The sequence below is a fragment of the Nerophis lumbriciformis genome, linkage group LG03 (genome assembly GCF_033978685.3).
Source record: "Nerophis lumbriciformis linkage group LG03, RoL_Nlum_v2.1, whole genome shotgun sequence".
In the NCBI taxonomy this organism is placed as follows: Eukaryota; Metazoa; Chordata; class Actinopteri; order Syngnathiformes; family Syngnathidae; genus Nerophis; species Nerophis lumbriciformis.
Genome location: NC_084550.2, coordinates 66,099,219 through 66,126,837, shown reverse-complemented (window position 1 = coordinate 66,126,837; position 27,619 = coordinate 66,099,219). Strand labels below are relative to the sequence as shown.

Here is a 27,619-nt window from a genome sequence, read left to right as displayed (position 1 = left end):
CAGCTTAAGTTGTTCAACAGTCCGGGGGTCTCCGTTGTGCTATTTTAGGCTTCATAATGCGCCACACATTTTCAATGGGAGACAGGTCTGGACTACAGGCAGGCCAGTCTAGTACCCGCACTCTTTTACTACGAAACCACACTGTTGTAAGACGTGGCTTGGCATTGTCTTGCTGAAATAAGCAGGGGCGTCCATAATAACGTTGCTTGGATGGCAACATATGTTGCTCCAAAACCTGTATGTACCTTTCAGCATTAATGGTGTCTTCACAGATGTGTAAGTTCCTCATGTCTTGGGCACTAATACACCCCCATACCATCACAGATGCTGGCTTTTCAACTTTGCGCCTATAACAATCCGGATGGTTATTTTCCTCTTTGGTCCGGAGGACACGACGTCCACAGTTTCCAAAAACAATTTGAAATGTGGACTCGTCAGACCACAGAACACTTTTCCACTTTGCATCAGTCCGTTTTAGATGAGCTCGGGCCCAGCGAAGCCGGTGCCGTTTCTGGGTGTTGTTGATAAATGGCTTTGGCGTTGCATAGTAGAGTTTTAACTTGCACTTACAGATGTAGCGACCAACTGTAGTTACTGACAGTGGTTTTCTGACGTGTTCCTGAGCCCATATGGTGATATCCTTTACACGCTGCTGTCGCTTTTTGATGCAGTATCGCCTGACGGATCGAAGGTCACGGGCATTACTGCTTACGTGCAGTGATTTCTCCAGATTCTCTGAACCCTTTGATGATATTACGGACCGTAGATGGTGAAATCCCTAAATTCCTTGCAATAGCTGGTTGAGAAAGGTTTTTCTTAAACTGTTCAACAATTTGCTCACACATTTGTTGACAAAGCGGTGACCCTCGCCCGATCCTTGTTTGTGAATGACTGAGCATTTCATGGAATCTACTTTTATACCCAATCATGGCACCCACCTGTTCCCAATTAGCCTGTTCACCTGTGGGATGTTCCGAATAAGTGTTTAATGAGCATTCCTCAACTTTCTCAGTCTTTTTTGCCACCTGTGCCAGCTTTTTTGAAACATGTTGCAGGCACCAAATTCCAAATGAGCTAATATTTGCAAAAAATAACAACGTTTTCCAGTTGGAACATTAAATATCTTGTCTTTGCTGTCTAGTCAATTGAATATAAGTTGAAAATAATTTCCAAATCATTGTATTTTGTTTTTATTTACCATTTACACAACGTGCCAACTTCACTGCTTTTGGGGTTTTTCTACCATCCGCAAAGCATGTGAAAATACTGTTTAAACGTCACAAAATGCCACAAATTCAGTCAGCCATATTGAAAATATTCGCTCCGCACATCTAATTCTACGTGATAATAAAAACACTTCCACACTCTGACCATATTATTAGGTCAGTCATACTGGAAATGCGCACAAATGTGAAAGAGATGTGCTATTTATCATTCACAATCCTTATGCAAGATAAGAACATATATGTTTTTAATTTGTTATGCATTCTAAATGGTAAATAATTGAGTCAACAGGTGGAGGGTCCTCTTATTATACTCAACAATACTCCCATTTACATGTCGTGACCTGGAAATGAACCAAATATGAGTGATATTGTTATTACAAGCGCTAACACAGACGGACTATTTTAGCGGCGCATTGATAGCAGTGAGCTAATGCGAGCTTACGTTGCTATTGTTGACACACTGAGCCGGCGGCTGCTTCTGCTTGGTCTCAATCTTGCTAAAAGTAAATTCTTGATTATAATTCACGCATCTCTCATCTGCTGGTGGACAAATGTGGCCGTGGACCGACAGGCTGGTTCCACTTTGACGGCGAAAAAGACACAAAAAGACGCTAGTTGTGGCAACTTTTTTTGAACCCTTTGTGTGGATTGATATTCAATCTTCATCCAAACGGAATTATGTGAGCGTCTCGTCGGTCGGCATCCCAGCGAGAGTAGAAATATTACAGTAAGTGTTTGTTTTGTTATGGTTAGTTTGTATGTTAGGCACTTAGCAATGATGCTAATGCTATAGTGTCACAATAAAGCTACATCCATCACTCGGCTTCTAAAACTCATCCTCTTTGTGCTCGGGCTCAAAAACATAAGGTTCTGGATCATAAGTAATTGTTGTTGGCTCTCACAAAGTCTGCCTTATTAGCATTGTTGTCGATGGGGAAGGGATCTGTGGTTCCTCCTCTACGTCACGTGATCGCGTGACAACTTTTTTTAACCCTTTGTGATGATTGTGATTTAATCTTCATCTAAACGGAATTATGCGAGCGGCCCGTCGGTCGGCATCCCAGCGAGAGTGGAAATATTACAGTAAATGTTTGTTTTATTCTGGTTTGTTTTGGTTCGTTTGTATGTTTAGCACCTAGCAATGATGCTAATGCTATTGTATCACAATGAAACTGTATCGGCTTCTAAAACTTACGACTCATCCTCTTTGTGTTCGGGCTCAAAAATACAAGGTTCTGGTTAATCATTTGTCCCAAAGTAAGCGTTGTTGTCTCTCACAAAGTCTGCTTGATTAGCACTGTTGTTGATGGGGAAATGATCTGTGGTTTCTCCTCTACGATCACATGACTGGCTTATATATATATATATATATATATATATATATATATATATATATATATATATATATATATATATATATATATATATATATATATATATATATATATATATATATATATATAAAAATATATATAAATGTATATATATATATTATATAAATATATGTATATATGTATGTGTGTGTATATATATATATATATATATATATATATATATATATATATATATATATATATATATATATATATATATATATATACAGCAAAAACGTCTCAACTAACATTGGACACAAATTCCTCAATCTGATTGACAAACACTTTCCCAAAGACAACACCCTAAGAAAAGTATTCAACAAGAACAACATTAAATTGAGCTACAGCTGCATGAACAATATACGACAAATCATCTCAAACCACAACAAAACAATTGCAAATGAGCCGTCGGCCCCCAGACAGAGCGACTCCAAAACCAACAAAGCATGTAACTGTCGAAAGAAACCTGATTGCCCTCTCAACGGGGGGTGCTTACAAACATCAGTTGTCTACCAATCTAAGGTAATACGCAAGGACATTAACACATCTGACACATATGTAGGATTAACCGAGGGAGAATTCAAAACCAGATGGAACAATCACAAGGCTTCTTTCAGGAACAAAAACCTGCGAAATACCACAGAACTCAGCAAACACATTTGGGACCTCAAAGACAATAATGTTGAATATTCAATAACATGGCAAATTCTTGCATCCAGCACACCTTACAATAGTGGTAATAAAAGATACAACCTATGCTTGAAAGAGAAACTGTTTATTATTTACCGTCCAGACCTGTCATCCCTCAACAAGCGCAGCGAAATTGTAACAACATGCCGCCATAGACGGAAACACCTCCTAGGTAACACATGAGCCAATCACCACGCCCCTACGCCAGCCTGTACCCACCCACTCTGTGCCCTATATAAACCATGGTATGCGAATGCTCCCATTAAAATCTCCTGGTGATTGAGGGTACCCCCCCTCATGAAACAGGCCTGTAGAGATGAAATAGTCTTGTGATTTTTTTCCCCACACATACATATATATATATATATATATATATATATATATATATATATATATATATATATATATATATAAGTTATAGTGTTGTCAAACATGGCTTTGTGCAATTGTCCGACGTTATCACGGTATTTATTCATAATTATTTCCTTCTGTTCACTACTTTTGTTTTACCTCTCTTTTTTAAATGGAGCCTTTTATGTTGGGATTATGTACAGGTTTCGTCTGCATGTTTCAACATTGTGTGTACGTGTTTGAGGCTAGCACTTAGCCCTTGGAGTAGCTGTAATGTCGTTAAAAAAAAACAGCTCGTTGAGACGACAACTGGATCCCTTCTTTTATTGTTACATCAACACATGAAGCATTGTTTTGTTTTTGCTAGTCTGGTTTTAAAGCAACAAAGTCAACTTCTGTACATGTTGAATGTGGGAGACAGTAGCAAGACAATCATTTATATTCCGAATGGCGTGTTTACGTCAAGCATTTTTATTCCGTTTATGCTTTTAATCCGATTCTATGTGTCCATGTGCACTAATGTTTTACATGACAAAAAGGGCATAAATAAACAAACAAAATATGAATGATATTTTGATAAAAACTTATAATCGACAGAAAGATCTGATGTTGATCTGGAGATTCAAGTGTTGAAAGTAAAAAAAAGTTATTTTTAACACTTTTATGAGTGGGGCCCTTTTGGATCCCTGAGAATTTTAGTGGGATATTTTTTTCAAACTGTCATTGCTGGGGGAAAAAAAATCAAAATCAATTAATTATTGACTTATCTACAGCTCCAATTACTTCACATCAAATATTCCAATTTAAGTATATGTTGGGCGGGAGGGAATGGTGCATATTGTGTGGTGTGGCCATTAACATACAAGGTTTTATCTAACATAAAAGGCATAAAACAATAAAAAAAAAAAAAAAGACTTTATATCGACAGATACGATCATTTAATTTTCAACATTTTTTTGACTTTAAGACTTTTCCGGATCCGTGGGACCAAACTTAACCTCTTAAGGCCCAAGCTGTTTGTTTACATGTTTTTTTTTTCTCTTTGCTATTTGGGCTTATTGGACCCTAATTAGAATAAAAACTAAGAATCATCTTTTGATATGATGTACTTAGTCCATAAGTACACAAACGTGTACTTCATGTTTAGTGACATGCTCATTTTTACACTTTTTTTTTTCTTCCAAATTCCATTATATGTTATACTCTTCTGACACCACCAGATGGCAGTATAAGTGTCCACATAAGTGGCCATAAGACCCCAAATCAGTAGTGTACACAATTTTGGAAATAAGAGCTAAAAGGTGCTGTCCACGCATTTAGAGATTTTAAGGAGATTCCTAAAAGGTAAAAAGAATATATGTATTGAATTGGTTTTGAAAATTAAAAATATCAAAATGGCCCCACGTGGTTTAATTCTTGAGTGTGCGGCAGTTTTTGTTATTGTTTACAAACTAAGGGAGTACGTCTCTGGATACAGGAAAGCATTGCGGGCAAAACCCAAATGATTTAAAGGGTGTCGGGAGCTGGAACGCATCTTAGTGGCATGAACCCAAAGATGCAGAGACGAGAGGCAGGCGGTGGGTAAGATAATAGTATTTAATATAAACATGAGGCGCACTCACAAGGAGTGGAGAAAAAGAGAGTGCAAAAGTAAATGCACAAGACACGGAACCTCTTCTGTAAAAAACAACAACACGTGTACCTCGAGCAAGGATCCGAATCTGAAATAGCAGACTGATTGGCAACCGGGTACAGGTGTGTGAACAAGACGTAAAATAACACACAGACAGAGAAAAAGCAAGCATGAGTCCAAAAACTGTTATGTAACAAATGGGAGCCAATATGACTTTTAGCTTTTTGTTTAGTTATTGTGCTTCATTCTGTTAAAAAATATTGTGTGTAAAATGTAATGCCACAAATTTAATACGTCATCTGATTTTCAACAATACCATCTAAACATCACAAAATGCCACCAATTCACTCAGCCATTTTGAATATTGCGCTCCGAATACCTTCGGCTATTTTCGGAGATTGACATCACAGTAGTAACACTTCTACATTTTGACCACATTATTAGGTCAGTCATACCGGAAATGCGCACAAATGTGAAAGAGATGTGCTGTTTATCATTCATAATCCTTATGCTTTTTATGCATTCTAAATGGTAAATAATTGAGTCAACAGGTGGAGGGTCCTCTCATTATACTCTCTAAAAACATCCAGAAAGCGCCAACAATACTCCCATTTTCATGTCGTGACCTGAAAATGAACCAAATATGAGTGATATTGTTATTACAAGCGCTAACACAGACGGACTATTTCTACGTTTGTATTCTCGCTAACGCTGCTATTGTTGACACACTGAGCCGGCGGCTGCTTCCGCTTGATCTCTAACTTGCTAAAAGTAAATTCTTGATTATAATTCATGCATCTCTCACCTGCTGGTAGACAAATGTGGCCGTGGACCGACAGGCTGGTCGAGACGGCGAAAAAGACACAAAAATATATTTTTTTAACCCTTTGTGAGGATTGCGATTCATATGGCTAGCTCCATCTAAACGGAATTAAGGTGTTTGTATGTTTAGCACCTAGCAATGATGCTAATGCTATAGTGTCACAATAAAGCTAAATCAATCACTCGGCTTTAAAACTCATCCTCTTTGTGTTCGGGCTCATATAAGGTCCTGGATCATACTTTTTCCCAAAGTAATCGTCGTTGGCTCTCACAAAGTCTGCTAGATTAGCGTTGTTGTTCATGGGGGAGGGATCTGTGGTTCCTCCTCTACGTCACGCGATCACGTCACTTTTTTTAACCCTTTGTGAGGACTGCAATTTAATCTTCATCTAAACGGAATTATGCGAGTGTCCCAATAGTCGGCATCCCAGTGAGAGTAGAAATATTACAGTAAGTGTTTGTTTTGTTATGGTTAGTTTGTATGTTAGGCACCTAGCAATGACGCTAATGCTATAGTGTCACAATAAAGCTACATCCATCACTCGGCTTCTAAAACTCATCCTCTTTGTGCTCGGGCTTAAAAATAAAAGGTTCTGGATCATAAGTAATCGTTGTTGGCTCTCGCAAAGTCTGCTTGATTAGCATTGTTGTTGATGGGGAAGGGAACTGTGGTTCCTCCTCTACGTCACGCGATCATGTGACAACTTTTTTTTAACCCTTTGTGATGATTCTGATTTAATCTTCATCTAAACGGAATTATGCGAGCGGCCCGTCGGTCGGCATCCCAGCGAGAGTGGAAATATTACAGTAAGTGTTTGTTTTGTTATGGTTAGTTTGTATGTTAGGCACCTAGCAATGATGCTAATGCTATAGTGTCACAATAAAGCTACATCCATCACTCGGCTTCTAAAACTCATCCTCTTTGTGCTCGGGCTCAAAAATATAAGGTTCTGGATCATGAGTAATCGTTGATGGCTCTCGCAAAGTCTGCCTGATTAGCATTGTTGTCGATGGGGAAGAGATCTGTGGTTCCTCCTCTATGTCATGCGATCATGATTTTCTCAAAATGTCTTGGGGAATCTCTGTGAGATTGATACTATTTTGATCATATCTATTTATTCGCACACTTTGTAAGTCTTTAGGTGTCATAAATCAGATATAAATATGATAATAGCTTCGATATAGAAGGTTCAAACACTGATGACATCTATTAAACCAGGGGTAGGCAAATTAATTTTTACCGGGGGCCGCATGAGCAACCCGAGCACTGCTGGAGGGCCACACTGACAATATTTCAATTACATTTTGCTCAAATTATTTTTGATATACCGTAAGATAAAAAATAATAATAACAAAAATAATAATAATAATAATTAAAGCTGCAAGCAGCGATGGACGGGACCGACTTTGACGGCACATAAAATCCAAACCGAAGCAGTAATTAAAACTCTTTGGTCAACTTTTAATCAGAAGGGTTCAATCTCTCTCCTGTGCTATTTTGACGCCGACACGACAAACGCGCTCAGAGGAGATAATGTTTGAAAAAAGGTGACCGGTTTTTACAAAACTTTTGTTTTGAAGGGGATAATTGCAAACTTCCTGTTGATTTTTGCTGGGGGTTGTCAACATATGAAATGTAGGTCTAAGTGAGACCTACATAGAGGTTTTTGTTTCATGTCTCTAAGACATTCCTACTGGAAGTTACAGGCAGTTTTGTCTGAGTTTTCTTCCTAGGGGGCGCTAGAGCGCAATTTTGAGTTTTGGGGTTGGGATTTTTATTACATCGCAATTTTTGCCAGTCCAGATGTGTGTGTCTAGTTTGGTGAGTTTTGAAGCATGTTAAGGGGGTCAAATTACAGGTTAAAGAGGTTAAAGAGGCAAAAGTGACTGTTTTTACTAAAATTTTGTTTTGAAGGGGGAATTGCCAACTTCCTGTTGATTTTTGCTGAAGGATGTCAAGGAATTAAATCTAGGTCTAAATCAGACCTACATAGAGGTTTTTGTTTCATGTCTCTACGATATTCCTACCGGAAGTTACAAGCAGCTTTGTCTGTATTTTTTCCTACTGGGCGTTAGAGCGCAATTTTGAGTTTTGGGGTTTGTTTTTTTATTAGATGGCAATTTTTGCCAGTCCTGATGTGTGTGTCAAAAATGGTGAGTTTTGAAGCATGTTAAGGGGGTCAAATTAGAGCTCAAAGAGGCGGCGGAATAATAATAATTAAAGCTGCAAGCAGCGATGGACGGGACGGACTTTGACGGCACATAAAATCCAAACCAGGGCAGTAATTAAAACTCTTTGGTCAACTTTTAATCAGAAGGGTTCAATCTCTCTCCTGTGCTAGTTTGAAGCCATCACGACAAACGCGCTCAGAGGAGATAATGTTTGAAAAAAGGTGACTGGTTTTTACAAAACTTTTGTTTTGAAGGGGGAATTGCAAACTTCCTGTTGATTTTTGCTGGGAGTTGTCAATATATGAAATGTAGGTCTAAGTGAGACCGACATAGAGGTTTTTGTTTCATGTCTCTAACACATTCCTACTGGAAGTTACAGGCAGTTTTGTCTGAGTTTTCTTCCTAGGGGGCGCTAGAGCGCAATTTTGAGTTTTGGGGTTGGGATTTTTATTACATCGCAATTTTTGCCAGTCCAGATGTGTGTGTCCAGTTTGGTGAGTTTTGAAGCATGTTAAGGGGGTCAAATTACAGGTCAAAAAGTGACTGTTTTTACTAAAATGTTGTTTTGAAGGGGGAATTGCCAACTTCCTGTTGATTTTTGCTGAAGGATGTCAATGAATTAAATCTAGGTCTAAATTAGACCTACATAGAGGTTTTTGTTTCATGTCTCTACAACATTCCTACCGGAAGTTACAAGCAGTTTTGTCTGTATTTTTTCCTACTGGGCGTTAGAGCGCAATTTTGAGTTTTGGGGTTGTTTTTTTTTATTAGATGGCAATTTTTGCCAGTCCTGATGTGTGTGTCAAAAATGGTGAGTTTTGAAGCATGTTAAGGGGGTCAAATTAGAGCTCAAAGAGGCGGCGGAATAATAATAATAATAAAACGCACGAAATACAATAGGGTCCTCTGTCCCAAAGGGACATTGCGGTCCCTAATAATAATAATAATAATAATAATAATAATAATAATAATAATAATTTCATTTACCGTATTTTTCGGAGTATAAGTCGCACCTGCTGAAAATGCATAATAAAGAAGGAAAAAAACATATATAAGTCGCACTGGAGTATAAGTCGCATTTTTTGGGGAAATTTATTTGATAAAAGCCAACACCAAGAATAGACATTTGAAAGGCAATTTAAAATAAATAAAGAATAGTGAACAACAGGCTGAATAAGTATAAGTGTACGTTATATGACTAGTCTCTTACGTGAATGAGCTAAATAATATTATTTGATATTTTACGGTAATGTGTTAATCATTTCACACATAAGTCGCTCCTGAGTATAAGTCGCACCCCCGGCCAAACTATGAAAAAAAACTGCGACTTATAGTCCGAAAAATACGGTAATCTAATTTAACTTTATACAAAAGCAGATTGCTTTTGATGGTTTTATTTTTAACCCTGTCTTACACAACACTTCCTGATGTATAATACAATGCAAAAATGTCAATTTCTGTCACTTTATCCTGCATCCTCTTTAAAAGTCCAAAAAATGTTTCCCGTCAGATTTGGACAACCATCTGTTGTCACACCTGCCAGCTTGTCCCATTTCAGTCCTGACATGTCCAAACACGCATTTACCTCTGTGAACAAGTCATTGCCTGTGGTTGTCTCTTTAATTGACTGCATGGCTGCCAGCTCCTCCGTGAATTTAAAGTCTGCAGTTATCCCACGTAAGAAGATGAGCAGCTGGGCGGTGTCACGTACATCGCAGCTATCATCCAAAGCCAGCGAAAAACAGTCAAAGTCGGTCGTTCTGTTCTTCAGCTGAAGCTCCAAGTTTCCAGCGATGGTCTCAACCCGCCTCGTTACAGTGCGTCGGGAGAGTGACACGTTCTCAAATGCGCCCCTCTTCTCCGGGCATATCAGCGCAACAGAGTCTAATAAGCACTCCTTAATAAACTCTCCGTCAGAAAACGCCTGACTTTTTCTGGCGATTTTGAGAGAAATGACGAAACTTGTCCTGACGGCTGCATCTCTGGGGGTGTGACATTTGGCAAAAAGTCCTTGTTGGGTTGGCAGTTTTACCATCAACGCATCAGCCTCCCTTGCGCGCTCTTCATCAGACAGATTACGGTATTTTTCCTCGTGCTTCGTCGTGTAGTGGCGATTCAAATAATTTTCTTTAAACACAGCAACCTGTGTACCACACATTAAGCACACGGCTTTACCTTTAATTTATGTAAAGAAATACTTGGCAGTCCATGTCTTGTCATCAACTTTTCTCTTTTTAGCGTCTCGGGGGTAACCGTGCATCACTTGTCGCTGTGTACCTTCACACACAGGTTACACAAAGACATACGCCCATAAATAAAACTTTTCAAAATAAAAGCAGCACAGTTGTATTGAACGCACGAAAATTTATTTTGTAATTTGTGATTGCCGCTGTTCACATTCACTCACAATCGCGCACGAGTATACGTCCACACGGAAGAAATACAAATAACGCTTTTCAAAACAAAAGCAGCACCGTTGTATTGCACACTCGACATAGATACTTTTTTAAATGTATTTTGTAATTTATGATTGGCCGCCCGCGGGCCGTAGAATGCCCAGGTTTGTATTAAAGGGGAACATTATCACAATTTCAGAAGGGTTAAAACCATTAAAAATCAGTTCCCAGTGGCTTATTATATTTTTCGAAGTTTTTTTCAAAATTTTACCCATCACGCGATATCCCTAAAAAAAGCTTCAAAGTGCCTGATTTTAACCATCGTTATAAACACCCGTCCATTTTCCTGTGACGTCACATAGTGAAGCCAACACAAACAAACATGGTGGAAAGAACAGCAAGCTATAGCGACATTAGCTCGGATTCAGACTCGGATTTCAGCGGCTTAAGCGATTCAACAGATTACGCATGTATTGAAACGGATGGTTGTAGTGTGGAGGCAGGTAGTGAAAACGAAATTGAAGAAGAAACTGAAGCTATTGAGCCATATCGGTTTGAACCGTATGCAAGCGAAAACGACAAAAACGACACGACAGCCAGCGACACGGGAGAAAGCGAGGACGAATTTGGCGATCGCCTTCTAACCAACGATTGGTATGTGTTTGTTTGGCATTAAAGGAAACTAACAACTATGAACTAGGTTTACAGCATATGAAATACATTTGGCAACAACATGCACTTTGAGAGTGCAGACAGCCCAGTTTTCATCAATTAATATATTCTGTAGACATACCCTCATCCGCGCTCTTTTCCTGAAAGCTGATCTGTCCAGTTTTGGAGTTGATGTCAGCAGGCCAGGGAAGCTAGGGTCGATATTCTTCTCTTGATCATCTTCGGTGGCAAAAGGGACGGTGTGAGCCAAGACATCCAGGGGGTTTAGCTCGCTTGTCTGCGGGAACAAACTGCCGCCATTGCTTGCCGTGCTACCGAGGTCCTTTGTCCCTGAATTGCTCACACACTCCGGCAGATTCAATGGGGGTCTGGCGGCAGATTTCTTTGACTTTATCGTTGGAAATGCATCTGCTTTGAGTGTCGCAGGATATCCACACATTCTTGCCATCTCTGTCGTAGCATAGCTTTCGTCGGTAAAGTGTGCGGAACAAACGTCCAATTTCTTGCCACTTTCGCATCTTTGGGCCACTGGTGCAACTTGAATCCCGTCCCTGTTCGTGTTGTTACACCCTCCGACAACACACCGACGAGGCATGATGTCTCCAAGGTACGGAAAACAGTCGAAAAAACGGAAAATAACAGAGCTGATTCGACTCGGTGTTTGAGAAAATGGCGGATTGCTTCCCGATGTGACGCCACGTTGCGACGTCATCGCTCCAAGAGCGAATATTAGAAAGGCGTTTAATTCGCCAAAATTCACTCAAATCGGTTAAAAATATATATGGTCTTTTTTCTGCAACATCAAGGTATATATTGACGCTTACATAGGTCTGGTGATAATGTTCCCCTTTAACCTTGTTGGAGGTACGGAACCCCACCAGTTTCATATGCGCATTCACCTAACCCTTCTTTAGTAAAAAATAAAATGTTGGGTTTTTTTCAAATTCAAGACAAAGTTATATGTTTTTGGTAACACTTTAGTATGAGGAACATATTCTAAGTAACAAAGACTTAATTTAGAGTTATTTGGTTAGGGTTAGGGTCAGGCCCGGCCCTAACCAATCTGGCGCCCTAGGCAAGATTTTAGGTGGCGCCCCCCCACATCGGCAGTGAAGTGTATATACTCACAAGAAACCGAATAGCTTTGTCTTTGACCTTTTTTTTTTTACTTACAACTATACCTAATATATAAAGGGGTGGAAAAGTGACTATTACCTGCAGGGCAAACATTAGCTAACCAGAAGGCAATAACAATGTAAACAAAAAACACCTGCTTAAAAGATCTAATACAAATGTCCCTGAGGAATGTAAGGTGGGAGTACTGTAATTACCTAACGTTACATTATTATTTTCCATAACAATTTAGCCCCCTCCAAAATATTACCCGACGTTAAAACAGAACTAGCTATTTATTGATTAGCAATTGCCGAATCATGTAACATTAGCTTAATGCTAAAAAGCCAGGTTACTATCACATTCTGTAACAGACAAATAATTTCATGTAGGCTAACGTTACCTACCTGCTACCTCTGTCTTTTCTCGTTTCTCCTTCTTTTCTCTTTTTTCTTCCCTGGGCACCTGACAGTTTTGGCCGTTTTGACATCTTGTGTTGATTTTTTGATATGGTGACGTCCAAAAAGAGTCATGATACGGGAAGGGAGGGAGCGCACCGTGCGGGGGGAGGGGGGGTGTAATGTTGTAACAAATAATATTTCTATTAAATAGGCTTTACTTTGCATTTTAATTAACGTGGGATTATTTTTTGTATTTAGAAATAATAGTACCAATTTTTTTTTTCTTTTTTTTTTCTCCAACATTTGTGGCACTGGCGTGGCGCCCCCTGATGGACGGCGCCCTTAGCATTTGCCTATAAGGCCTATGCCACGGGCCGGCCCTGGTTTGGGTCAGGGTTAGAGGGTTAGGGTTATATTAAGGCCATGCAGAATAAGGCATTAATAAGTACTTAATAAAGATTAGTTAAGAGCCAATATGTTACTAATTTGCATGTTAATAAGCAACTAATTAATGGTGAATATGTTCCCCATACTAAAGTGTTACCATGATTTATTACTGGTGCACAAAATGAACCGTGCATGAACATCACCTTGTTCAAAGAACAAAACCAACACAGTGCATAAACTCACAACAAATTACACACCTGTAAATCAATCTGACTTCTGCTGTTGCCGTATTCGTAATACGCCGATAGGGAGAAGTCTTGTGACGTCATCGCGCCGAGAGCGAATATTAGAAAGGCGTTTAATTCGCCAAAATTCACTCATTTAGAGTTCGGAAATCGGTTAAAAAAATATATGGTCTTTTTTCTGCAACATCAAGGTATATACAGGTAAAAGCCAGTAAATTAGAATATTTTGAAAAACTTGATTTATTTCAGTAATTGCATTCAAAAGGTGTAACTTGTACATTATATTTATTCATTGCACACAGACTGATGCATTCAAATGTTTATTTCATTTAATTTTGATGATTTGAAGTGGCAACAAATGAAAATCCAAAATTCCGTGTGTCACAAAATTAGAATATTACTTAAGGCTAATACAAAAAAGGGATTTTTAGAAATGTTGGCCAACTGAAAAGTATGAAAATGAAAAATATGAGCATGTACAATACTCAATACTTGGTTGGAGCTCCTTTTGCCTCAATTACTGCGTTAATGCGGCGTGGCATGGAGTCGATGAGTTTCTGGCGCTGCTCAGGTGTTATGAGAGCCCAGGTTGCTCTGATAGTGGCCTTCAACTCTTCTGCGTTTTTGGGTCTGGCATTCTGCATCTTCCTTTTCACAATACCCCACAGATTTTCTATGGGGCTAAGGTCAGGGGAGTTGGCGGGCCAATTTAGAACAGAAATACCATGGTCCGTAAACCAGGCACGGGTAGATTTTGCGCTGTGTGCAGGCGCCAAGTCCTGTTGGAACTTGAAATCTCCATCTCCATAGAGCAGGTCAGCAGCAGTAAGCATGAAGTGCTCTAAAACTTGCTGGTAGACGGCTGCGTTGACCCTGGATCTCAGGAAACAGAGTGGACCGACACCAGCAGATGACATGGCACCCCAAACCATCACTGATGGTGGAAACTTTACACTAGACTTCAGGCAACGTGGATCCTGTGCCTCTCCTGTCTTCCTCCAGACTCTGGGACCTCGATTTCCAAAGGAAATGCAAAATTTGCATGGTTGGGTGATGGTTTGGGGTGCCATGTCATCTGCTGGTGTCGGTCCACTCTGTTTCCTGAGATCCAGGGTCAACGCAGCCGTCTACCAGCAAGTTTTAGAGCACTTCATGCTTCCTGCTGCTGACCTGCTCTATGGAGATGGAGATTTCAAGTTCCAACAGGACTTGGCGCCTGCACACAGCGCAAAATCTACCCGTGCCTGGTTTACGGACCATGGTATTTCTGTTCTAAATTGGCCCGCCAACTCCCCTGACCTTAGCCCCATAGAAAATCTGTGGGGTATTGTGAAAAGGAAGATGCAGAATGCCAGACCCAAAAACGCAGAAGAGTTGAAGGCCACTATCAGAGCAACCTGGGCTCTCATAACACCTGAGCAGTGCCAGAAACTCATCGACTCCATGCCACGCCGCATTAACGGAGTAATTGAGGCAAAAGGAGCTCCAACCAAGTATTGAGTATTGTACATGCTCATATTTTTCATTTTCATACTTTTCAGTTGGCCAACATTTCTAAAAATCCCTTTTTTGTATTAGCCTTAAGTAATATTCTAATTTTGTGACACACGGAATTTTGGATTTTCATTTGTTGCCACTTCAAATCATCAAAATTAAATGAAATAAACATTTGAATGCATCAGTCTGTGTGCAATGAATAAATATAATGTACAAGTTACACCTTTTGAATGCAATTACTGAAATAAATCAACTTTTTCAAAATATTCTAATTTACTGGCTTTTACCTGTATTGACGCTTACATAGGTCTGGTGATAATGTTCCCCTTTAAACAGACAAAGAAGCGAGGAATTAAACAGAGACAGAATTCAATTTAGCTCAATTGAGCAGAAACGTCTGGGCTTTACTCTTGCACAGTCTCCCACCACGCTCTGACGAAAGATGTATTTGGACTTTTCCCTGATTACATGGCAACAGCATGTTTCTAAAGGAAGGGGGTCGTAAACAGCCGCCGCCTTTGGTCACAAAACATTTCAAAGAAAAGGTGCTTCCTCTCCGCTTTGTAGACAAAATCTTCTTGTGGATTACAATACATCAAAGAAACCGGCACCTTCATGTCGCTTCCCATCCTACACAGTGGAGTTTTGCAAGCCTTTTGCTTGGTAGGATCAAAGACAGCTTTTGTCCTCTCGCCGGGAACTCATGGCAACACAAAGTTTTCTTAGATACAATTATTCTGACAAGAAGCAACTTGTTTTTAACACTCTACCGCTACTTTAAAGCCCTTGATTGCCACCTGCTCTCATAATTTGCCTCACAGGACAATTCCTCCCTCGGATTTGATGCCTCTACACCACAAAACAATGCGATTGTACAGTCGCCACAACATCACATCTCCAGTCCACAATGACACATCCTATACAAAGACACTAAATCACTGGGGAAAAAAAATAATCACACATTTCATTGTGTACAAATCACTCACAATCACTGCACGCTTGCAGAAAACAAATGCTTATTTGGATTCCTGGCACTGGACCGCGTGTCGCAGTAACGACGAGCATGCCATGTGTTCTTTTTTCTGGGGCGATATAGCCGGCGAGAATGTTCTCCAGTGAGTTCAAACTGACTTCAAAGGTTCTCCAGAACGGAAGCATATTGCATGGCACGTTTTTGAAAAAAGTTTCCATTTCAAGATGGCTTTATTTTGACATGAGTAGCCTTTCTTAGAGAGTTCTATTGACCATTTTGCTTTAGAACTAAATAATGTAAAAAAAAGTCAACATTAACGGGATAACAACTGGACACAAATGTAATATGCTTCCCTCATTTTGCATGCTTTGGTTGACTTGACAAAGACCAGGAAATGCTTGAATCTGTATACATATATCTATTTAGTATATATGTATGTATATGAAGTTCCAAGCCGCTGTTTATGACGCATGCGCACTGGCATCTTTTATTTTGAAAACTCAGTGTTGCCATTGAGAGAACATCGCTGATAATCAAATGTGTTCCTCCTCTCTTCCTCTCTATTGGCCCTTCCACTCTTTTTGCCCCCCCCCCCCCCCCCCTTGCCTCCTTTGTGTGTGTTTCCTCTGTCCCGCCTCTGTCCCCTTGACTCCATACTTCCACTTAGACTGCGCAGCGTCAAGATGGAGCAGAGGAAGCTCAATGATCAGGCCAACACCTTGGTGGACCTGGCGAAGGTGAGTTGTTGTTTTGTTGTCGTGCGTTGTCAGGGGTCCAAACTGACTGTTCACCGAGTTAGCAAGGATCACCATAATGACCAATAATAGGGCCGCAGCGATTAGTCGACAACAAAACGTGTCGCTGACATTTATAATTGTCGACAATAGGTCAAATCACGGCACAATAACTTAAAAATAAAGACAACTTCAGATTTTTTTTTTTGTATAAACCCCGTTTCCATATGAGTTCGGAAATTGTGTTGGATGTAAATATAAATGGAATACAATGATTTGCAAATAATTTCAACCCATATTCAATTGAATGCACTGCAAAGACAAGATATTTGATGTTCAAACTCATAAACTTTTTTTTTTTTTTTGCAAATAATAATTAACTTAGAATTTCATGGCTGCAACACGTGACAAAGTAGTTGCAGCCTTTTAACAACACTCAGTAAACGTTTGGGAACTGAGGAGACACATTTTTGAAGCTTCTCAGGTGGAATTATTTCCCATTCTTGCTTGATGTACAGCTTAAGTCATACTTGCCAACCCTCCCGGATTTTCCGGGAGACTCCCGAAATTCAGCGCCTCTCCCGAAAACCTCCCGGGACACATTTTCTCCCGAAAATCTCCCGAAATTCAGGCGGACTCAGATCCTAAACAGCATACCTGCCCAATCACGTTATAACTGTAGAATGATGGAGGGCGAGTTCTTGGTTTCTTATGTGGGTTTATTGTTAGGCAGTTTCATTAACGTCCTCCCAGCGCGGCAACAACACACAACAACAGCAGTCATGTTTTCGTCTACCGTAAAGCAGTTCGTCTGCCGTAAACAGCAATGTTGTGACACTCTTAAACAGGACAATACTGCCATCTAGTGCATTTGATGAAAGCACTTTTGTGCGTGCCACACATCAATGCATCTTCAGAGAGGGTGTTCAGCATGGTTCGAAAAATAGTGACAGAGAATAGAACAAGGATGGACAATTCAACCCTTAACTCAACAATGAGTAGATGAGTGTTATGTGTGTGTATATGTGTAAATAAATGAACACTGAAATTCAAGTATTTATTTTATATATATATATATATATATATATATATATATATATATATATATATATATATATATATATATATATATATATATATATATATATATATATATATAGAATTCACTGAACGTCAAGTATTTCTTATATATATATATATATATATATATATATATATATATATATATATATATATATATATATATATATATATATATTTGAAATACTTGACTTGGTGAATTCTAGCTGTAAATATACTCCTCCCCTTTTAGCCACGCCCCCAACCACGCCCCCGTCCCACCCCGACCACGCCCACCCCCATCCCGTCCCCCCACTTCCCGAAATCGGAGGTCTCAAGGTTGGCAAGTATGGCTTAAGTTGCTCAACAGTCCGGGGGTCTCCGTTGTGGTATTTTAGGCTTCATAATGCGCCACACATTTTCAATGGGAGACAGGTCTGGACTACAGGCAGGCCAGTCTAGTACCCGCATTCTTTTACTATGAAGCCACGTTGATGTAACACGTGGCTTGGCAATGTCTTGCTGAAATAAGCAGGGGCGTCCATAGTAACGTTGCTTGGATGGCAACATATGTTGTTCCAAAACCTGTATGTACCTTTCAGCATTAATGGTGCCTTCACAGATGTGTAAGTTACCCATGTCTTGGGCACTAATACACCCCCATACCATCACAGATGCTGGCTTTTACACTTTGCGCCTATAACAATCCGGAAGGTTCTTTTCCTCTTTTGGTCCGGAGGACACGACGTCCACAGTTTCCAATAATAATTTGAAATGTGGACTTGTCAGACCACAGAACACTTTTACACTTTGTATCAGTCCATCTTGGATGAGCTTAGGCCCAGCGAAGCCGACGGCGTTTCTGGGTGTTGTTGATAAACGGTTTTCGCCTTGCATAGGAGAGTTTTAACTTGCACTTACAGATGTAGCGACCAACTGTAGTTACTGACAGTGGGTTTCTGAAGTGTTCCTGAGCCCATGTGGTGATATCCTTTACTCACTGATGTCGCTTGTTGATGCAGTACAGCCTGAGGGATCGAAGGTCACGGGCTTAGCTGCTTACGTGCAGTGATTTCACCAGATTCTCTGAACCTTTTGATGATATTATGGACCGTAGATGGTGAAATCCCTAAATTCCTTGCAATAGCTGGTTGAGAAAGGTTTTTCTTAAACTGTTCAACAATTTGCTCACACATTTGTTGACAAAGTGGTGACACTCGCCCCATCCTTGTTTGTGAATGACTGAGCATTTCATGGAATCTACTTTTATACCCAATCATGGCACCCACCCGTTCCCAATTTGCCTGCACACCTGTGGGATGTTCCAAATAAGTGTTTGATGAGCATTCCTCAACTTTATCAGTATTTATTGCCACCTTTCCCAACTTCTTTGTCACGTGTTGCTGGCATCAAATTATAAAGTTAATGATTATTTGCATTAAAAAAAAAAAAAAGTTTATCAGTTTGAACATCAAATATGTTGTCTTTGTAGCATATTCAACTGAATATGGGTTGAAAAGGATTTGCAAATCATTGTATTCCGTTTATATTTACATCTAACACAATTTCCCAACTCATATGGAAACGAGGTTTGTATAAAATTGGACTAGCACATTCTGAGAATGCTAGGGGTGTAACGGTACGTGTATTTGTATTGAACCGTTTCGGTACGGGGGGTTCGGTTCGGTTTGGAGGTGTACCGAACGAGTTTCCACACGAACATATTAAGCTAAGCTAAAGTCTTAACAAGCTGCTCTGCTTCCTTCTGCCGGTCTCTGTCAGTCCTCTACACAGCACCCAGCATTGTCCCACCCACACAACCATCTGATTGGTTACAAACAGAGCTGTAACAGCCAATCAGCAGTGAGTATTCAGAGCGCATGTAGTCAGTGATTAGCGTTTAGCAGGTAATCATCAGGCAGCGGACTCTCCCCAAATGATAATAAACACCTCCCAGTCAACTACTAGTAACATCACTATGAGCCCGTTGACCTTCTAGAAATATAAACTGCAGCTCAGCTCGCTCGCAGTCCTGGCTTGAGGTGAAGGCTAATTCGCTTTTAGCGTAACGTTAGCTCATTTTGCGGTGTGTGTGTGTGTGTGTGTTACGGACAGCAAAGCCCTGTCTGTCTGTTATTTCACTTTACCTTTTTCTGTGTTGATTGAGCTGTGTTGAAGCAGCAAAAAAGGACATTATGTTAAATGAAGAGTTTCTGTCTCTGATAGTTGATATAATAATGTAAGTGCATCATTAAGTCTACATGAACTCCATGGTGTTCAGGGATGAATAGTCTCTCCTATTGCTATTGTACTATTTTTTCCAGCTATAGTTACATAAATCATTAGTAATGCAGCAGCCTAGTTTTGAATTGCAGGGTCCCTGCTCTCACATGTTGATACAAATATAATATTTACATAATAAAAATAAACTACAGGCTTCCCAAATGCTGTAATAAATTAAGCATGATGAGTTGACTGTTTAATGTTGCACTTTTTATATGTCGAAGAAAAGTTTTGTCATTTTATTTAATCTGAGCAACAACTTGAGGCAGTTTAATGTTGATTAACGTGGGCAGAATTATTATAGTGTTAAAAGGAAAAAGCCATTGTTTCCAAATTTGGTAAATAAATAACCCCAAAATTTATATTTTGCTGTTTTCTTACTGTACCGAAAATGAACCGGACCGTGACCTCTAAACCGAGGTACGTACCGAACCCATTTTTGTGTACCATTACACCCCTAGAGAATGTACAAATGATAATGTTGTTGGGGTTTTTTTTTTTTTACACTTACATGTACCGAGCCATTAAATATGTGTACGCTTTATTATCCGATTAGTCAACTAATCGTTAGGATAATCGTCGACTAATCGACTATCAAAATAATCGTTAGTTGCAGCCCTAACCGACAATAAAATACAGTAGTGTCATTGGCCTAAGTGTTCATTAAAAACAAGGCATAGGTTGTATGTAACAAGTATATTTACCGTATTTTCCAGACTACAGAGTGTGCCAAATTTTAGGGAAAAAAATATTGTTCCATATATTAGCTGCATCGGACAATAAGTCGCAGATAGATACGTTGCAAAATGTGTTATTGAAACTGCAAGCGACACAAAAAGACCATGTGTCAACACACCTAACACAACCTCTTCACTGAACCTTGTGGATATTACCAAAACATGTCCAAGCACAACACATAATTCAAAATTACACCCATTTAAATCCAGTACAATGCATGATGGGAAAAATGCTAAACATTTGCTCCATACTTATCCATGTGTGCCGCATTTTAGATGCTTGATATTTCTGATTGTTAACAAAACTTTATATACATACATATGTATGTATGTATATGTGTACGTATGTATGTATGTACATATATAATATATATATATATATATATACATATATATATATATATATATATAGAATTTCTATCGGCCACACAAACCCCGAAAGTGAGGTGGCGACTTGTCCAGAGTGTACGCCGCCTACCGCCCGAATGCAGCTGGAGCCCCGAAAGGGACAAGCGGTAGAAAATGTATGGATGAAGACTACATTTCCTGCAATGGGGTGCATTTCTACAATTATTTTGACTTTTAGATTTATTGTCATCTACCAACCTAGTTGGGTAGAAGCCCTTTTTCATCACAGAAAGTTCTACAGGAACATCCCCACTTACCCGGGTACTGCCATTTAATATTTATATATTGGTATTTACAGATAAACACTGACATTTAATATTTATATATTGTTATTTACAGATTAGCACTGACATTTATTATTTTTATATTGTTATTTACAGATAAACACTGACATGTATTATTTATATATTGTTATTTACAGATAAACACTGACATTTATTATTTATATATTGTGATTTACAGATTAACACTGACATTCATTATTTATATATTGTTATTTACAGTTAACACTGACATTTATTCTTTATATATTGTTATTTACAGATAAACACTGACATTTATTCTTTATAAATTGTTAATTACAGATGAACACTGACATTTGTTATTTATATATTGTTATTTACAGATAAACACTGACATTTATTCTTTATATATTGTTATTTACAGATAAACACTGACATGTATTCTTTATAAATTGTTAATTACAGATAAACACTGACATTTGTTATTTATATATTGTTATTTACAGATAAACACTGACATTTATTATTTATATATTGGTATTTACAGATAAACACTGACATGTATTATTTATATATTATTATTTAGATAAACTTTGACATTTATTATTTATATATTGTTATTTACAGATAAACACTGACATTTAATATTTATATATTGTTATTTACAGATAAACGCTGACATTTATTATTTACATATTATTTACGGATACACTTTGACATATATTATTTATATATTGTTGTTTACAGATAAACACTGACATTTAATATTTATATTTTGGTATTTACAGATAAACACTGACATTTAATATTTATATATTGTTATTTACAGATTAGCACTGACATTTATTATTTGTATATTGTTATTTACAGATAAACACTGACATGTATTATTTATATATTATTTACAGATAAAAACTGACATTCATTATTTATATATTGTTATTTACAGATAAACACTGACATTTATTATTTATATATTGTTATTTACAGATAAACACTGACATTTATTATTTATATGTTATTATTTAGATAAACTTTGACATTTATTATTTATATATTTGTATTTACAGATAAAAACTGACATTTATTATTTATACATGTTATTTACAGATAACACTGGCATTTATTATTTATATATTGTTATCTACAGATAAACACTGACATTTACTATTTATACATTGTTATTTACAGCTAAACATTGACATTTATTATGTATATATTGTTATTTACAGATAAACACTGACATTATTATTAATATATTATTATTTACAGATAAACTTTGACATTTATTATTTATATATTGTTATTTACAGATAAAAACTGACATTTATTATTTATACATGTTATTTACAGATAAACACTGACATTTATTATTTATATTTTGTTATTTACAGATAAACACTGACATTTAATATTTATATATTGTTATTTACAGATAAACACTGACATTTATTATTTATATATTGTGATTTACAGATAAACACTGACATTTAATATTTATATATTGTTATTTACAGATAAACATTGACATTTATTATTTACATATTGTTATTTACAGATAAACACTGACATTTATTATTTACATATCATTATTTACAGACAAACTTTGACATTTATTATTTATTTATTGTTATTTACAGATAAACACTGACATTTAATATTTATATATTGGTATTTACAGATAAACATTGACATGTATTATTTATATATTGTTATTTGCATACAAACACTGACATTTATTATTTATATATTGCTATTTAGAGATAAACGCTGACATTTATTATTTATATATTGTTATTTAGAGATAAACTGACATTTACTATGTATACATTGTTATTTACAGATAAACAGTCACACGTATGCTATTCAATTCACAGATATAGAAACAAATACTTCAAATGAAAACACATAAGTGAAAACAACACATAATGATGAGGTTTTTCATATCCAATAAGAATTGGGAAGTAGTGAAACTTATTTACTCCCCTTATTCTTAAATAACTACCTAGTTTTTTTGTCATTATTATACAATGATGAATATACTGGTCTTACTTTAATATATTATTAATCATCTTTATCTCACGTGTAAACTATTTTTAGGCACAAACATACTCACGTATACACAGATACAGGCACATACTACATATATATATATATATATATATTTATATATATATATATATATACATACATACATGTATATGCTTGCAACTTGAGCGTTAATTGCCTGCTATCTTAAATGCTAAGATTATTATAATAACACAGTATTATGTATTCATATATTTAGTTTATTTCAAACCTGTAAAGCACAGTGAGTAGGGTGGCCAAAACCAATGTTAAATTAATTTTAAAAATTTGGAAAAATTGTAGGTGTAATATAAAAATCGAAATGAAAAATAAGGTCTAATTAACCAAATTTTTCACGACCCCGCTGCGGTCCCTGTGCGGACCCCTAAGGGTCACGGACCTCCTGTTGAAGACCTCTGGTCCATATGATATGTATGGACTATGCTTAATTATCACAATGTATCTTTTAAAAACACTTTCTTGTGGTCTACATAACATGTCATGGTGGTTCTTTATATACACGTGTAAGTAAAAGTGACTGTATTCTATAGAGCACACTATTATATAAGCCGCGCTCACTTAAATCTTTGAAGAAAAAAATATTTTGGCCATATATTAGCCCCACCGGACTATAAGCCACATATATATATACGTTGTGAAATTAGTTATTTACACATAAATATTCTGTAAAGATTTATTTACATACCTTAGTTTCCAAACGGTGTCTGTAACAGGGCAGTAAAACGGTTAATCCAACAAAACAGAAGTCATCGTCATGGAGCCACTATCTGCGCACTACACGGTGACATTTTGGTGAACTTACTGAGGAATTTTTGAAACTGAAACAATACAAAAAGAATGCCGTTGTAAGTTAATAACACTAACACAGACACTCGTAAACGTGTTAGCATATTAGCTAATGCTAACGACGCTACCTTCATTACATTACGATAGCACGTACAAATATGCATTAAAACGCTCCTGCAGACATCACACATGGGACGCTTTTCTGTTAGATTTGGACTCCCTTAGTTCCTGTTTGTTTAAGTTTCCATGGGGATTTGGCGTGCAGGTAGGAACATGATTTAATCTTCAAAATTAAACACGTACCAAAAACAGAAAGCAAGCACAAGGAACAACGTGCGGATCGTAAGGGAAGCTAAGGTACCAAGTTAGCTCAGGGAGCATAAACTAGGAGTCAAGAAATACAAACGTAATTTGTTGCGTTCAGCAAACAATGAAGCCAGAACGAGTGTGGCGAGAGAGGTGAATAAATAGCTCTCTGATTAGTGGTCGACAACAGGTGAGCGTGCCGACCACTAACCAGAGGCAGGTGAACACAATTAATCCCCATGGAAACTAAAAAAAACCCAGAAGTGCACAAACAGGAACTAAGGGAGTCCAAAACTAACAGAAAATAAGAAAACATGATCCGGGCCACGGATCATGACAATAATATATCATATTGTAGGTGTTTATTACCCTTTACGTTCATATTTCGCTGTTTGTTACATTTTTGTTGTGTTTTGTTTGATTGTAAAAGATTTCTATCAAGGAGCTGGTCTGAGAAGTATTAGAGGAGCAACGTTCATGTTGTTAATATGATATGTTGTTTTGCCGATTCCAATTCTTAATTACCGATTCCGATATCAACCAATACCGATATATACAGTCGTGGAATTAACACATTATTATGCCCCGCTGGATGCATTAAACAATGTAACAAGGTTTTCCAAAATAAATCAACTCAAGTTATGGAAAAAAATGCCAACATGGCACTGCCATATTTATTATTGAAGTCACAAAGTGCATTATTTTTTTTAACATGCCTCAAAACAGCAGCTTGGAATTTGGGACATGCTCTCCCTGAGAGAGCATGAAAAGGTTGAGGTGGGGGCGGGGGGGGTGTATATTGTAGCATCCCAGAAGAGTTAGTGCTGCAAGGGTTTCTGGGTATTTGTTCTGTTGTGTTTATGTTGTGTTACGGTGCGGATGTTCTCCCGAAATGTGTTTGTCATTCTTGTTTGGTGTGGGTTCACAGTGTGGCGCATATTTGTAACAGTGTTAAAGTTGTTAATACGGCCACCCTCAGTGTGACCTGTATGGCTGTTGACCAAGTATGCCTTGCATTCACTTGTGTGTGAAAAGCCGTAGATATTATGTGATTGGGCAGTGCCTTTAAGGTTTATTGGTGCTTTGTACTTCTCCCTACGTCCGTGTACACAGCGGCGTTTTAAAAAGTAATCAATTTTACTTTTTGAAACCGATACCGATAATTTTGAAACCGATACCGATAATTTCCGATATTACATTTTAAAGCATTTATCGGCCGATAATATCGGACATCACTAGTTGTTAATATTCAGTGTTTTATTGTTCATAGTTAATATTGGAAATCCCACTTTCTTTATTTTCATGTACATTTTGGGTGTCCCATTCAGTAAAAAAACTGTAAAATTCAATTTCTTTTTTTTTGAGGTGGTCTGTCATAACGTTTTTAGAACTCTATCGGACATTGTGACGTTTGGTTTTAGTGTTCCTGGAAAAAAAGGGACCCAAACACACATACTGTACAGCAGATTTTTACAGCTAAAAGTGTGTATATCATTTATACACACATACACATTGGCCCCACCAGGCACAATTTTCTCTCTCATTGTGGCCCCTGAGTCCAAATATAACGATATGTACGTCTAGAAGACGAACACGGTACTCCGGTTGAGAAAAAAATTGCACTAACCGTAAATGGAAGGACGCTTGCAGTGAGTGAACTCATCCATGAGATGGCGTCTTAGCATAAACAATAAAACACTTTCTAGGTGTATTTGCTTGTGTTTTTTCAAACTATTTTTATAGTGGCTGTTGACGGAGAAAAATCCATAAATTAGTCGTACCGTTTTAATCGCCGCAGGGTTCAAAGTGTAAGAAAAAGGATAATCTTATAATGCGGAATTTACGGTATATACATATATATCCTATATATGTGCGTGTATTAGGGTTGTACTGGTATTAGTATAGTACCGCGATACTAATGAATCATATTCGGTACTATATCGCGTCCAAAAAGTACCAAACGCCTCTGAAAAGTACCGGTCCCCCGTCGTCGTCACGTCGTGACATTGCTGGTTTTACGAGCAGAGGAGCATGTTCGGCAGCGCACACACACAGAGTACTTACAAGCAGACACTTTGTGTAGACAGAAAAGGGAGAACGGACGCATTTTGGCTTAAAACTAAAGATAAAGGTGAAGTTATAACACTGAAACGCCCTCATTTTGGTATTGGTACCAAAATATTGGTATCGGGACAACACTAGTATACAGTATATATATATATATATATATATATATATATATATATATATATATATATATATATATATATATATATATATATATATATATATATATATATATATATATATATATATATATATATATATATATAAACATATATACTGTGTGAATTCCCCCTTCAAAACAAAAGTTTTATAAAAACAGTCACTTTTGCCTCTTTGAGCTATAATTTGACCCCCTTAACATGCTTCAAAACTCACCAAACTGGACACACACATCAGGACTGGCAAAAATTGCGATCTAATAAAAAAAAACAACCCCAAAACTCAAAATTGCGCTCTAGCGCCCCCGAGTAAGAAAACACAGACAAAACTGCTCCTAGGAAGAAAACACAGACAAATTGCCTGTAACTTCCAGTAGGAATGTTGTAGAGACATGAAACAAAAACCTCTATGTAGGTCTCACTTAGACCTAGATTTCATACACTGACATCGTTCAGCAGAAATCAACAGGAAGTTTGCAATTCCCCCTTCAAAACAACAATTTTATAAAAACAGTCACTTTTGCCTCTTTGAGCTATAATTTGACCCCCTTAACATGCTTCAAAACTCACCAAACTGGACACACACATCAGGACTGGCAGAAATTGCGATCTAATAAAAAACCCAACCCCAAAACTCAAAATTGCGCTCCAGCGCCCCCTAGGAAGAAAACACAGACAAAACTGCTCCGAGGAAGAAAACTCAGACAAAACTGCCTGTAGCTTCCAGTAGGAATGTTGTAGAGACATGAAACAAAAACCTCTATGTAGGTCTCACTTTGACCTAGATTTCATACACTGAC

The 27,619-nt window shown here is 37.6% G+C and overlaps 1 protein-coding gene across 1 annotated transcript in view; it reads left to right on the top strand.

Annotated features, from left to right (window-relative positions):
• kcnn1a (potassium intermediate/small conductance calcium-activated channel, subfamily N, member 1a) overlaps window positions 1–27,619 on the top strand; it is a 339,162-nt gene that overhangs the window by 292,719 nt on the left and 18,824 nt on the right. Inside the window, exon 8 of the mRNA XM_072912872.1 lies at window positions 16,619–16,688. Within this exon, the coding sequence (XP_072768973.1) occupies window positions 16,619–16,688 (70 nt within the window). The remainder of the gene's footprint in view (window positions 1–16,618; window positions 16,689–27,619) is intronic.